Here is a 12920-nt window from a genome sequence, read left to right on the forward strand (position 1 = left end):
TATTTCATATTCGGTTCCATTCGGTTGTTAAGAAAATTTTAGTTTTTTTTAAATTAGATTTTTCGATTTTTTTTTAATTCGGTTCTAAAAAATTTGATTTTATAAAAAGATTACCGTTTGAAAATATTGCACGAATTCGGTTGGAAACGGTACGAATTAATTATCTTGTCATATGGCTTTCCGAAATTGTTAAATGGTATATACGCAACACAATACGCCAAGTTTCCTTTTTTCCGAAATGTCAATTAGACCTTTAAATTTAATTAGAGTACTGAGTTATATGGAAAATGAGGTCCATGAGCCGTCGTCTTACGGTCCATGGGCCGTTTATTAGGCCCTTAATCGAAGTGAAATTCGATTTTTGAAAAACAAAATCGTGACATGTACGAAGCAAGAGCACCATCATGGAACTCCGGCGAAATTCCTGACTGAGAAAATCGCCCGGAAAGTTACCGTACGCAATCATTTGTCGCCGGTGAAGTCATTTCTCCTTGTCTACTTAGTTAACCGATTTTGCTGCTTCGGGAGAGAAATAGGTCACTAGTCTATTTTCAGAATCTGCGTCCGAAACTCGAGAGAATTTTCTGAGTTTCTGTTCCTTCTGTGATAAACGATATTCCGACATCAGATTATGGAAATCGGATTCTGGAGGGAGGGGGTATTAGGGAAGTAGCTGATGCCGTGCATGTCTGTGTAATGAGTGGGGAACTTATCAGTATTTGTTTCGTAATGGGTTTCTTCTGTTGCTTCATCAGAGGACAAGGGCATATCTGAATTCGTGTTGATGTATAGCTTCTGCATTTTTTTGTACTTGGTAGCTGCATTCGTAACTTGTTCGATATCTTTGGTATGTTACATTGTTGTTAATGATTGATTCGAAACATGTGCAACGATGCATTGTCAAATCTTCAGAATTGGGAAACATGTTATGGATATGAGAAGGTAAACACGAATGGTGGTCATGTGTAGCAACTTGACTGCCTCATATCATCTAAGCCTTTCACTTGGATTTACACCAAAAATTGCCTGCATAAGTCTAAAGTGTTGCATCATGATATGAATATTTCCACTATTTCGTTTCTGGTGCTTTATGCTATGTGTCCTTTTCCTGGTTATCATTGCCAATGCTCCTCAATATATTTCTTCTAGGTGGATTCGTAATGGTTGTATATATTCTTCCTTTTCATTATGTAGAGTAGTTTCTGTAGCAAAAGGTAAGAACTTAGTCAATATTAAAATGATGGGTACTTGCCTCTCATAACTTTTGATAGTTGGTGTATCTTTGAACTGGTTTTACATTTGTTGCAATGACATCCACAAATCTAGGAGCTAACAGTGTCCTGATGAAGACAACCAGATTAGGACCTGAGGCAACTCGAAAGTCTATATCATTAAGTTTCTTGTTTTTGTCGTTGTATTAGAAGTTGCTGGTTTATGGTCAACCGTTGCACTTCAAAGACTAGTTACTTTTGTAATAACTACAAAAGTTGCTGATTTTGCCGCTTTAACATATCTACAAGAGTCAATGATGTTCACTAAAAGCTTGTGTGTCGCTTTACTGGATGAAACTGCAGGCCGCATGCCCCCATGTGACTGTCTATTTTAGTGGCTGCAACAGAAAAGGAAGAATCGCGTATTATGTCGGATTCTGTTTGGCCACTTTGGGGTCTTTTCACTTGAAGATCTTATAGACCGTAGTTCCCAAGTTCTTTTTCCTGAGAAGTGAGAACTTTTTTACATTCGATATTTTTTGGATTCTGAGCAGTTGGACAACACTTTGGAAAGATATTTTTTTCTGTCAATGATTGATAACAACTGCATCAGTTTTTAGAAACTAAAGGAACTGTGATTTGGAGGAAGTATGTGTTAGCTCATAGGATTAATACAAGGAAAGTGAGGCTTAAAGCTTCACATTCTTTTCAGGAAGAAACAACAACAAATTAAGTGCTATCATATGATCGTATGTACCTCGCTCGTCAGACTATGCAGTGACATGCATACAGAGGTGATAAGGAGGGACATAGCAGTTAAGATCATATATTCATGAAACATCAATCTACCATAGTTTGGTACACAAACCAGTGTTAGTTTTGTTCTTGGCATTCTTTATGATTTTATGATAATTTGACTAAGGCAGGCAAAAAAAGCCATTAGATTGTATATTGTTATAAGTAAGATGTTGCTTTATGAAATATACTTTGTCCAGGAGCAAGTATGGCCAATGGGTCATATGCTAGTTTTCTCTTTACAATAACTTCCCATTGTGACCCAAAGTGGGTTTGCCACTCTTCTCTTGTTGTGTAGTGTGGTAAATACTGCTTCACCCCAAGTTGATATGCTTCGCAGAATTCAAGAATCTTTTTGTTTTGGCTCAATATTTGTTCCAAACCACCATTTTCTTCTGAAGGAGAAACTGCAGAGGAAAGGAATGCCACCAAGTAAAAAATATCTTCTTCTGGAATAACTACAGAAGATCGGTTATCCCACCTGAAATGGAACCAGAGATCGATGAGGAACATATGATGCATGAAAATCTCTGAAATGATGAGTCATTTATGTCATGTTTACTTTGATCTGTGCATTGGGTATATGAGGATGGGGCCATTGATGTTGTGCTTCAGGATAGTACTGAAAACAACTTCTGCAAAGTTTTGAATTTTGCTTCCAGGAATAAGAAGGTTGAGCCACGGGTGAGGAACTTCCCACAACCCTTTAGACCGAAGTTTAGTCTCTGATACATGCACTCTGTCTAAAAAGGCTTCATATGAAACTTCTGACAGGAACTGTGTTGATCTAATGTAGCTTAGCTGAGACAGTGATTCCTCAACTTCCTGGGTTGCAGAAAAACAAATATGGTTTCCATATAATGATAGAGATCATGATATATCTGTGAATGTGACAATTCATCCATAACAACTCACCTCATTAATTTCATCTGCCTCGTCCAGGTTGAAGTATTTGGCGAGTTCGAGGCAATACAGAGTTCTCTCATCAGAATTAAATTGGCTAGCTTTTACTGGGTCTTGAGGATTGTAGGATGATCTCCAGTTATTCAGTAGGCCTGTCTTGTTTATAATCACAAACCCTTCGATGTAATCAAATGTATTATCGGCAGATATCAGATGTTCTTGGTCTCTCTTGAATGTCTGGAAATCAAGGTACAGCACTCTAATCCATTTCACCTGTTCAAAGTAGAGATTTTTTTTCTTCGCATTAGTTCGTATTAAAAGCTTACTTATCAGTGAAAGTTGACATCACCATGCATTGCAACTTCCCTTATTACCTTATCTGGTGCTGGTTCCAGTGATATTCTAGCCTGTGTTATGATGCCAAATTGGCCAAGCCCACCCAGGACGGCATAGAAGAGATCGTTGTTCTGTTTCTCCGAGCAGTTCACCACCTCCCCTGTTCCTGCATACTTCATAAATTTGTTATCCGGTAAGAGTACAATGACCACACTTTATGTTATAAACAATATCATAGTTCGGCAATAGTATAAAAGTAGAAGGGTCTAGTTTATATCTACAAACCTGTTACTACTTCAAGTTGGATAACGTTGCTGATCTGTGGTCCATGTCGAAATGCCTGTCCACTGATCCCAGCATTGGATAGAGTACCACCAACAGTCAAGTGTAGATAGTCTGTCCAAGACTTTGGTGTTAGCCCATATTTCAGACTCTCACGCAGAACATTTATCCACAGCTCGCCACCAGAGACATCGATATACGGGAATTCCCCGGAGTGAACCCTCATGATACGTCCCTGGAGTGATTCCATGCTGATGACAACTCCTTGGTCGGCTTGTGCTTGGCCTTGCAGCGAATGACCGTGACCCCTAGGAGCAACAGTAAGGTTTGAGACAGGACCCATCTCCCAGATGTGCTTTATCGTTGTGGCGATATCTGAAACAGACATGGGATGGAGAACCACCTGAGGAAGACGATGGAATCTGTTCCCAAAGTCCTTGGAGGCAAAGTGAACGTCTTCAAACTCCAAATACCCATCAAGAGGAAGTGTTTTCAATGAAGAAGTGCTCCCGGAGAAGCCAAGGTTAGCTTTTAAAGTCACAATTGAAATGATCAAAAGCATGTTTATTGTGAGATATGGAATTGCCATTTTTAGTATCGTGAAGGTCTTGCAGGTTAATGGGAAAAAAGTGGGAAGGAAACAAGGGGCTCATGTGAGAATTTAAAGATGTGGGTTTTGGTGGCGAAGTCAAATCTTCTTTTTATAATCCGTGTGAAGACTGTCCACTAAGATGGACTGAGTTTTAGTAACTTCTTAAGACCAACTTCTCTTATGTTGTTCTGTTCAAGGAAAAGTGCCACAAACCCCACGTGGTTGTAGTGATTGTGTCCCAAACCCCTCAAATCCTTCAATCGTATTGAGTAATACACCAACCAACAAAGAGTTGACCGGTGTAAATACACTCATATTTGTTGACAGGAAAAAATAAAACCTTCTTCTCAGTTGGTATAGTACTAGGTAGGATTAAAAGGGTTCTTTGGTTTGGGGCATAATTATTGGTGTATTTTCTTTTGTATATCTTTTCTTGCATTTTGTTTGCTAAAATATATGATACAAATAAAAGTAAAGATCCTTGTTTTGTTCCTATTCTTCTTTTTGGAAAACAAAAAAGTTGGCGAATTTGAAAGAAAAGATTATTTTTGTTTCTGATAGTAATTACTTTATTGGTGTACAGGAACATGCTCTGAACAACAGGAACCAGGAACACGAACAAAGTGAAGTTTAACTTATGGGAGAGAGGTGTGGGGATCATTGCTGTGCAAAAAGATGCTGAGTGAGTGGGAGAATATGGGCCCATAAGGCAAAATGATTCAGGAAACGCAAAACATTTGAGAACGATGTCTTTTTAGTGGACGAAGTTGGGAAGTCATCACTCGGGGGACTTTGTGGAAGTCATTGTTGAAACGCGGTATGGATGCGCTCTTCCCTTCTACATCTTTGTTTGCTTTTACTTCAATGACTAAAGAAGCAAAGAGTCACACCACATATCACCAAAATGATAACATTATTGACTGACTTAATCTGCTTTTGATGGTTATGACCCCAAACGCAGCACTGCAACCGCTGATCAACTCTTTCTTCTGCGGTTTATGATCGCAAATGCAATTCTGCAACCGCTGATCAACTGTTTCTGCCACTTGCAGCCTAGGTGAGTGCATCTCTCTCTCAATCTCTTCCTTTTTAATCTTAAGATTAGATATCACTTGGTGATACTGTTAGAGCATGAAAACTTTTCAAAGTGGGATACATATAACAAAACAAGACTGTAGATATGTGGATGTTTTGGTTATGAGAACAGAGATCCTCTAAGTTGAGCTTGAGGTACTTTCTGTTGAGAGGGACATGCCCTTGGGCCAAAGATTTGATAGCACAATGCTCAAAGACTATCTTCTTATTGAGCAAAGGAATTTAGCATATTGTGTGCCGTTCAAAGTGAGCTTAAGGATCTCAATTGTAGGGTCATGGCCTCGAGTGTTTGTGCATTTCATGGTCCTTATTTAGATGTATATACATACTCACACACACACACACACACACGTGCACACACATATATACGTATGTATATACACACACACACGTGTGGCATGAAAAAAGCTAATCAGGTTTACAAGCACCGCAAGAGGAGTCAACTAAAACAGTTTCATCGTTAAAGAACTTTGCTTTTATGTTTTTTTTTTCTCTCCCTTGTTTAGAGTTTCCAACATACGATGGATGTGTTTTGCCCCGAACTCCCATAATTAGATTTAGCTTTTGAGAGGATAAACAAAGACCATGATCTAATTTGAATTATCATTAATTGAAGGTCATCATCATTCCGGGTTCGGCTCTTTTTTTTTTTCTTTCAATTTTTACAAAAACTAAATCCGTTCAATTATTTTTGGTCGGTCTTACAAATTTGGTAGGACTATTGAATATTCTACGTGATGTGTGTCTATCATTTCGTTTTTCTGGTCCATGATCCTAAGCGGTCCATGATTCCAAGTGATTCTAACGATACTCCGCCATTATCACTTCATGATGCTAAATTAAGGATGGATTTCAACCGTCCAAATCGAATATATCGAGAAATTCATCATGGACCGCTTAAATCATTCGATATCCCAAATGAATTATTTAGAATTTACTTTGAAGCAGTGGAAATTGTTAGATGGATTTTGGGTAAACAGTTGATTTGATGAAATCTTGAGAGAATCATATGTATGCGTTATTGGAGGAGTTGAATACCTAGAAATGATATAATTATGATCTAGTAAAACATGTGATTGTTGTTTTATTAAGTTCGATCCATTAAATGAAAATGTATGTAATCAATTGAATATGTATATATATATATATATATATATATATATATATATTTATTATCCATATTATATAACACAACCTATACTCTTACTACATCTAAATAGATACAAAACAGATATAATCAGATCATATGTTTATTATATATACCATATAAATTTAAAATATTTTTCTTAGTAATTAAATTATTATGTGAGTTGCTCTAAATCAGGCCAAACATAATTTGGATTTGATAAGTTGGGTTGGATAAGTCTCCACTGAATAAACCAGAAACCATAACATTGAGTTTTTAATATAAAAAAAAATGATTACGCAAATGTGAAAATGAGAAAGGTTACGACATGATCATTAGCTTTGCAAAAGGTGTTATTTTTATGTTCAATCAAAACCATCATTAAGGGCAAGAGAAATTTTGTAATTAACCACGAGATTTTATCTCACAATTTAGTATCGGGATCGGAAATGGAAAATATAAAATATGTGGAAACGGTGAAAATCAAAATGTACATTTGTCGAAGAGCAGATGGATTCGGCGGCTGCTGTTTGGTCCCATTGTCTGAAAATTGCCATCACTTTCAACGACACTCATGAGAACGAATCCTTAATGTTGTTCTTGAAATTGTCATGGTAATATTTTATATATATATATATATAATTTTATTTTCGTGATTCACAAGATGAAAAATTCTGAAATAGTTATGAATATTATTCATGTGGCCGTTTGTAGTGAAAATTTTTATTGGTTCTTATCAGTTACTTTTATATGTAATCTGGATTTACCTAATTGATTAAAAAAAACGCTATACATAATTAGCTTTAAATCAGATTTTATTTCCTAAAATAAATTATTAAAAATAAAAGAATTAAATAACTGAACTAATTACATACATTCATTTTCCTTGTAAATTTTTATTTGTTTCCATGTATACTTTGGAAACCGGCGTAGCTACATGAGATGAGAGTTGGTATAAGTACCAATTGCGCGACCCTTTTGTCCTCACCAAATATATATATCGTTTCCTGGAGAGAAAAAAAAATATCATCATCATCATCATCATCATCATCAAAATGATGAAAATTATTCATTTTGTCGCCGTTCTCGCATTGATTCTATCTTTCAGTGGTACATAGTATTATTTTGTCCTATTTTAAACATTTTTTATATCTTCATTACATATGTATATATATATAATATTGATATTGTTGAAATCTGTTTTATTTCATTTTTATAATAACTTTTCACTTCAAAAATTTATATGCAGAGTCCAAGATGGCCGGAGCTAGGAATACCGGTAGGTTGAAACTTAGAATTAGGGGTCCACATTTCGGATTTTGAATTCCAATTATTTAAGGACTGAATGTTTTTCAATTTTGTAGAATTATAGTTATAACTATTCAGATTTATATAAATATTTTTTTAATTAACTTCCGGTTCTATCCGGGTTTGAATTTGGTTTTGCTTTGCTTTACATTACGAAAAGAAACTTATTCTAAAAAAATCCGATTATATGTTTTTCGGTTTGATTTGATTCGACCCGGTTTGGTATACGGAACCAAAATATCCCTACTTAAGCCATTACAATTTCTTTCTTTTTTAATTAACTATGGTATGGTAACGAGGGTATTCGATTTTTTGATCGGGTTAATGGTGGAACGGATAGTGAAATTGGATGACGAGGTGAGCCACCAGTGCACGAACAGAGAACCATTACCGGCGGCATGTACGGACGAAGAGTGCAACAAATTATGCGTCGCTAAATATGCCAAAGCCGACGGGAGTAACGCCGCAATTGGAAAATGCACCCCTTGGCCGCAATACACCATCGCTTGCATTTGTTCTTGGGGATGTTAAAAAAACATTTCTATTTATTTTGCAGAAATTTCATTTTCTCATGCGAAATGTTAAAATCTTATTGTTTTTATGTATCGCATATCAATATATTATTATAAATACAAAATCTCCAAAATATGACAAGGTTTTACGGTTCAATCCTAAGGATTCATCGTGGACCGTTTATCACCACCCGTAGAGATATGCGTACAGAAATATCGGGTGGCTGTTTTGTTATTCGGTTCGAGTTCAGTTTAGAAATTATTCGGTTTGATTCTTTGGTTCTAAAAAAAATATATCAATCGGTTATTATTTTATATTGGCTCGGTTTAGTACGGTTTCAGTGTTTATTAAAAAAAATAGATTTTCTTAACAAATTTTCGGTTTCTCGGATTTTTTAAAATTCAGTTCGATTTTGAAAAATTTTCTAAAAAAATTACCTTTAAAAAATTTGGATGGTTTAGTTTAGATATATTATCGTATTTTTCGGTTCAGTACAGTCTGATTCTAAAGTACCCTATCGAAACGTCCACTCCTACCGTATAATCTGCAAATACATACATCATGGCATAAATCCAGGCATGTATATACGTATAAAATTGACGAAAAATGTTGTTTAAAGAAAAACACCAAATAGCGATTGAAAGAATTTATATTACAGAATTTAGCGGATATGATTTTATATATTTTGTATGCATCACATAGTAATATTTTTTTTTTCAATTGGGCGGTCAATGGACAGATTCGTTATCACTAGACTATATGGTGAAGGAAAAAAAATATAATGCTCAATTTAGTGGAATATAATCAACTAAGAGCTGGTCCAAACAACCACAAAACAGAACAAGAATATCAAATCGGACCTTTGAATTTGCAAAACATTTTTTTTTTCCAAAAACCCCAAAAGATGAATTTCATTTTCTTGATACCTATGCTTCATCTAAAATATATTATTGAATTGAAAAAGTGAAATTTTGTAATAGGCAGCATTGTCCTTTTTTTTCAAGCTTCTTACAAAGACGACAGAAAACCGAACATGATACCAAATCATGTGCCCCTCACGAGAATGAAACAAACCTCACATGGATGTTAGAATACGTAATATTATTAATTAGGGTTCAAGTTCAATATTTTAGTCCCATTAAATAATATAATTTAGTCATATGATAGTTGTCGATCAAATGAAGCATAAAATATTGCTCGTCAACTCTACTTTCACCCGTAGAAAGAAAGCAAGAGAATTCAGGATACAGTTCAAGATTCAACGAAAGGGACGAACTTTCAAAACATGATTTGAAAAGAAACGCTTTTGAAAAAGTATATACAGTTCAAGATTCAACAAAAAGGGACAAACTTTAAAAAAACACAAACTCATCTGAAACTGCTCTGCCTGTTCCAGCTAGGTAACGAACGTTCAGAGTTAATGCTAAGATCGTTCAACGTCGTGTGGCTCGATTTCACGGGGCCCGCGGTAAAGCCCTTTAATCCCGGGGATCGTTGCTGATACGCGCTCGATCTATTGACGGTGTTGCTATTGTTGTGAACCCTAACTCTGCTTGGAGCGTCTGTCATAAGGGAAGATGATAGGCAGAGCTTGTTCTTGTACGGCGAGTAACTCTCTGACTGTGTGTCAAAGCTTCCTGGTCTTACCCTCGGGGAGCTATAAGATCTCGTCTTTGCCTTTGCTGATTCCGTTGCAGCCATGTAAGTCGGTGTTGTGACTGTGGGCGACTGAAGGACAGGGTTCGGATCTTCTTCCCCTACCGAAACTTGTCTTCTGTGGTTTACCGATCTTCTGGGCGAAGAATTTCTCGGGGGTTTAAGCTGTTTGTCCTTAAAAGTTTCGTCTTTTGGATTCGGGTTTGAAGAGAAGTCCAAATCTTCGAGTTCTTTGCTCTTAGTTAACTGGGTATCCACCCATTGGTCTAACCAGTACTTCCACCTTGTGTTGTGTCTTTTCTGGTATGATTCCGCGGATTTCTGAAATTTACAGACAGACGAATTTCCACTTATAGCGAAAATCTAAATCGAAGCAAATCGCTGTAATGGCTGAAGAGTGAAACATATAAAATACCCGGTGTGTGACTGCATATTCCCTTATCTTTTCTCTCCTCAATGCAGCTTCTTTCTTGCTCATAGCCAGTGCCTCAGCCTCTTCCTTTGTCATAAGACTGTCATCCCATCTCTTTGGGCTATTGGTGTCCACCTGAAGCACGTGTGAAACAGTCTCATAACGCTCTATGCGAACATAAGTTTGAGAACAGAACACATAGATGTAAAATTTCCGAACTAACTTTCTCTGTCGATTCACGTTACCTTGATAATCTTGTCCTTGAACGTCTGAAATTCTTTGCTCTCTTCGTAATGCTTGAGATCACTACCCGGAATTTGTGTTCTTTTCGCGCAGACCTGCGATTGGATGTTCACGACAGACTGCAAGCACTTGAGGGTAGTCATTGCTTGGCGTCTCACAGCTCGGCCTCTGATATAGGCTTGGAGCTTGACTATTCCCTTCAAGGCTCGTAGAACTTTCCTCGCCTGAAGCAATATATGATACATCCACAAAAGATAAGGGAACAAAATCCACTTAATCGAAATGAACCCGGATGTGTTTCTTAAATTACATGTTGAGATTTGTCAATCTGGATTGATATTTCACTGATAAGTCAGGATAATTCGGATGAACTACTAAGCAAGAGAGGGAAACCAAAATGTTTTCTCCTTTCCTCTAGATTTTTGCCAATGCAAACAAGTCAACCATTCATGAATCATAGACATGGAAAGAAGCTGGTATATGCCATCTTACAAGATAGCCCCGAAATGCGGTTTGAATCCGAATTGCAGAAAGTTCTTCAATCTGTCTTTTTCTAAAGATTTGATCATCAGGTGGTGGATCGGTGATGGCATTTCCTGCTTTTGTTGCTGAATCTTCTTCTAACTTTTCTCTGACATCTAGTTGAGGACTACAAGAGAGTTGGTTGACCTCGGCCACATCGTTCTTGTTCTGTTCTTCACCCTCTTCACTTCTTGTCCTGTCCCTTGGCGGTGCTGTAATGGAAGGTAACCTTTTCTTGACCCTAAGCTTCCAAAATGCCCATCTTCGTCTCTTCTCTCTCTGCTACAAATCGAAACTAAGACAAGTCAGAAACTCTGAAACGGAACAAGAACAGGAAATGTGGAAACAGAAGAACCAAGATTTTTGTTTTTGTTTTTAACCTTTTCTGGGTTAGCTTCCGAAATGAAAATCCTTTTCAACAAAGTGAACAAACCCTTCTTCTTCGCCATTGTCGCATAACCATTACATCAGATGGTGTTCTTGATCTCGTCAGCAACCGATAAACCAATCTGATCAGAAAAATTCTGATGATTAGACAAACCCTAGATCAAATCAAACCAACCATACTCTAGTTCTAGAGCAAATCCACTGATACAAAAACGTCTGAATACCAAATTATTCATCGCGAAACCAGGCGCTTTCTCAGTACCCATTTCCCGAAAACCCGAGATTTGATGAATGAACCGCGCAAATCACTCCTCCAGAAATAGCTTCTGAAACTGATAAAGATTGCCCTCGAAGTTAGCGACGCAGGCCACACACCAAAACCCAGAAAAAAAATAATACTAAAATAAGGCAATTTGGGGGTAGTAGGAAGCGAATTATAGAGTCGCGGCACAAAAAAAGGAATCCCTCTTCTGTGAGATTTTCCCGAGAAACAAACATCACCCCAAAACAAGAAAAGAAAATCTCACTCGCTTGCTGGTTCGATAAGCACGTAAAGGTGAGTTTTTGCCCCCCCTTTTTTCTCTCTGGGTTGAGTAGCGAGCAATAATTGGACCGAAGTTTCAATGATTTTGAAGCTTTCTCGTCAAATTTGCTAAATTCCCATGGCGGAGAAAATAGTTTTTTTTTTTTTTAAATGTTATGGACTCAGGTGGGTGGGGCTTCCTTCATTAGTGAAGGAGACTGTTCAAAGAATTATGTAGCGAACACAGAGGCTTTTGTTTTCTTCTCCCCCAACATTTTTCTTTCTCCTCCGAGCAGACAAGTGAACATGGGCTTTTTCGCTGGATTTAAAATTACTCTTTTACCCTTTATCGCGATATTTGTTATTTAAGCCTCTGAATTCTAATCTATTTAAACTCGTTTCTAAGAAATATTTGTTTTAAAGATATTTTAGTCTATACTTGATTTTTTTATTAATTTTATACTATTTTGTTTTGAGAATTGTAATATTTAATCGATTTTTAAACCTATTAATTCGATTCACATTCTCTCGATTTTTTTTATCTTTGAATTTTATATACTCAAAGGGAAATGGAAGCTTCTATTTTAGTCTCCTAGCTTTCTATGATGAAAACAAATGATTCTAGAATAATAACCAGATTTTTGTTCTTCTTGCTTGGTTAGTTTTTCTCTTTTAATTCTGTTTCGCTTTAAAGGAATCGTATTAAACATTATATAATTGATTATATGGCCATTATAAAAACTTTTATGCAGGAAAAAAAAATATTGGCGAAAAGCATATACCGAAAATCAATTTTCAGAATATTTATTTCCAATTTTTTTCTATTTTTTTAAGAGAAAAAAAAAAAGCAAATAACGATGAGAATTTATACATTAAGTCAGAGTAAATCGCAAGTCTCGACGCAACACCTAAAGTTTTAATATGAGTTAATTTCTAAATCAACACAATGTAAACGGGTTCCCTTTTCTTCCAAAGGTCTATATGTTATAATTTTATAAGAACAATATATATATATA

At 36.4% G+C, this 12920-nt stretch overlaps 2 protein-coding genes across 6 annotated transcripts; both read right to left on the minus strand.

Moving 5' to 3' along the window:
* Positions 1–2143: 2143 nt before the first annotated feature.
* LOC104819113 (cytokinin dehydrogenase 6-like) lies at positions 2144–4116 on the minus strand. The gene is made up of 5 exons (XM_010549016.2): positions 3531–4116; positions 3284–3411; positions 2922–3182; positions 2569–2831; positions 2144–2487 (listed from the first exon to the last, which is right to left on the minus strand). The coding sequence occupies exons 1-5, from the start codon at positions 4114–4116 to the stop codon at positions 2166–2168; spliced, it is 1560 nt and encodes a 519-aa protein (XP_010547318.2). The 3' UTR covers positions 2144–2165.
* Positions 4117–9354: 5238 nt separating this feature from the next.
* On the minus strand, positions 9355–12145 carry LOC104819114 (protein IQ-DOMAIN 14). 5 transcript variants are annotated; one of them, XM_010549022.2, is made up of 7 exons: positions 11909–12144; positions 11644–11713; positions 11375–11503; positions 10965–11276; positions 10475–10696; positions 10233–10364; positions 9355–10138 (listed from the first exon to the last, which is right to left on the minus strand). In XM_010549022.2, the coding sequence occupies exons 3-7, from the start codon at positions 11441–11443 to the stop codon at positions 9530–9532; spliced, it is 1344 nt and encodes a 447-aa protein (XP_010547324.1). In that variant the 5' UTR covers positions 11444–11503; positions 11644–11713; positions 11909–12144; the 3' UTR covers positions 9355–9529. The 5 variants fall into 5 exon arrangements, with proteins under 5 accessions (XP_010547324.1, XP_010547322.1, XP_010547325.1 ...); XM_010549020.2 differs by having other exon boundaries at positions 11606–11713; XM_010549023.2 differs by having other exon boundaries at positions 10965–11273; positions 11606–12145.
* Between the last annotated feature and the right edge of the window lie 775 nt (positions 12146–12920).

The sequence above is a fragment of the Tarenaya hassleriana genome, unplaced genomic scaffold (genome assembly GCF_000463585.1).
Source record: "Tarenaya hassleriana unplaced genomic scaffold, ASM46358v1 Cleome3, whole genome shotgun sequence".
Classification (NCBI taxonomy): domain Eukaryota; kingdom Viridiplantae; phylum Streptophyta; class Magnoliopsida; order Brassicales; family Cleomaceae; genus Tarenaya; species Tarenaya hassleriana.

Bases quoted from the DNA above. Each gene is read 5' to 3' on its own strand.
- LOC104819113 (XM_010549016.2), bottom strand. From the start codon at position 4,116: ATGGCAATTCCATATCTCACAATAAACATGCTTTTGATCATTTCAATT. The intron at 3,412-3,530 runs GTTTGTAGATAT...TGAAGTATGCAG, and splicing joins CCAACTTGAAGTAGTAACAG to GAACAGGGGAGGTGGTGAAC. The intron at 2,832-2,921 runs GTGAGTTGTTAT...TCTGCAACCCAG, and splicing joins AGGCAGATGAAATTAATGAG to GAAGTTGAGGAATCACTGTC.
- LOC104819114 (XM_010549022.2), bottom strand. From the start codon at position 11,443: ATGGCGAAGAAGAAGGGTTTGTTCACTTTGTTGAAAAGGATTTTCATT. The intron at 11,277-11,374 runs GTTAAAAACAAA...TTCGATTTGTAG, and splicing joins CGGAAGCTAACCCAGAAAAG to CAGAGAGAGAAGAGACGAAG. The intron at 10,365-10,474 runs GTAACGTGAATC...CACGTGCTTCAG, and splicing joins TCAAGGACAAGATTATCAAG to GTGGACACCAATAGCCCAAA.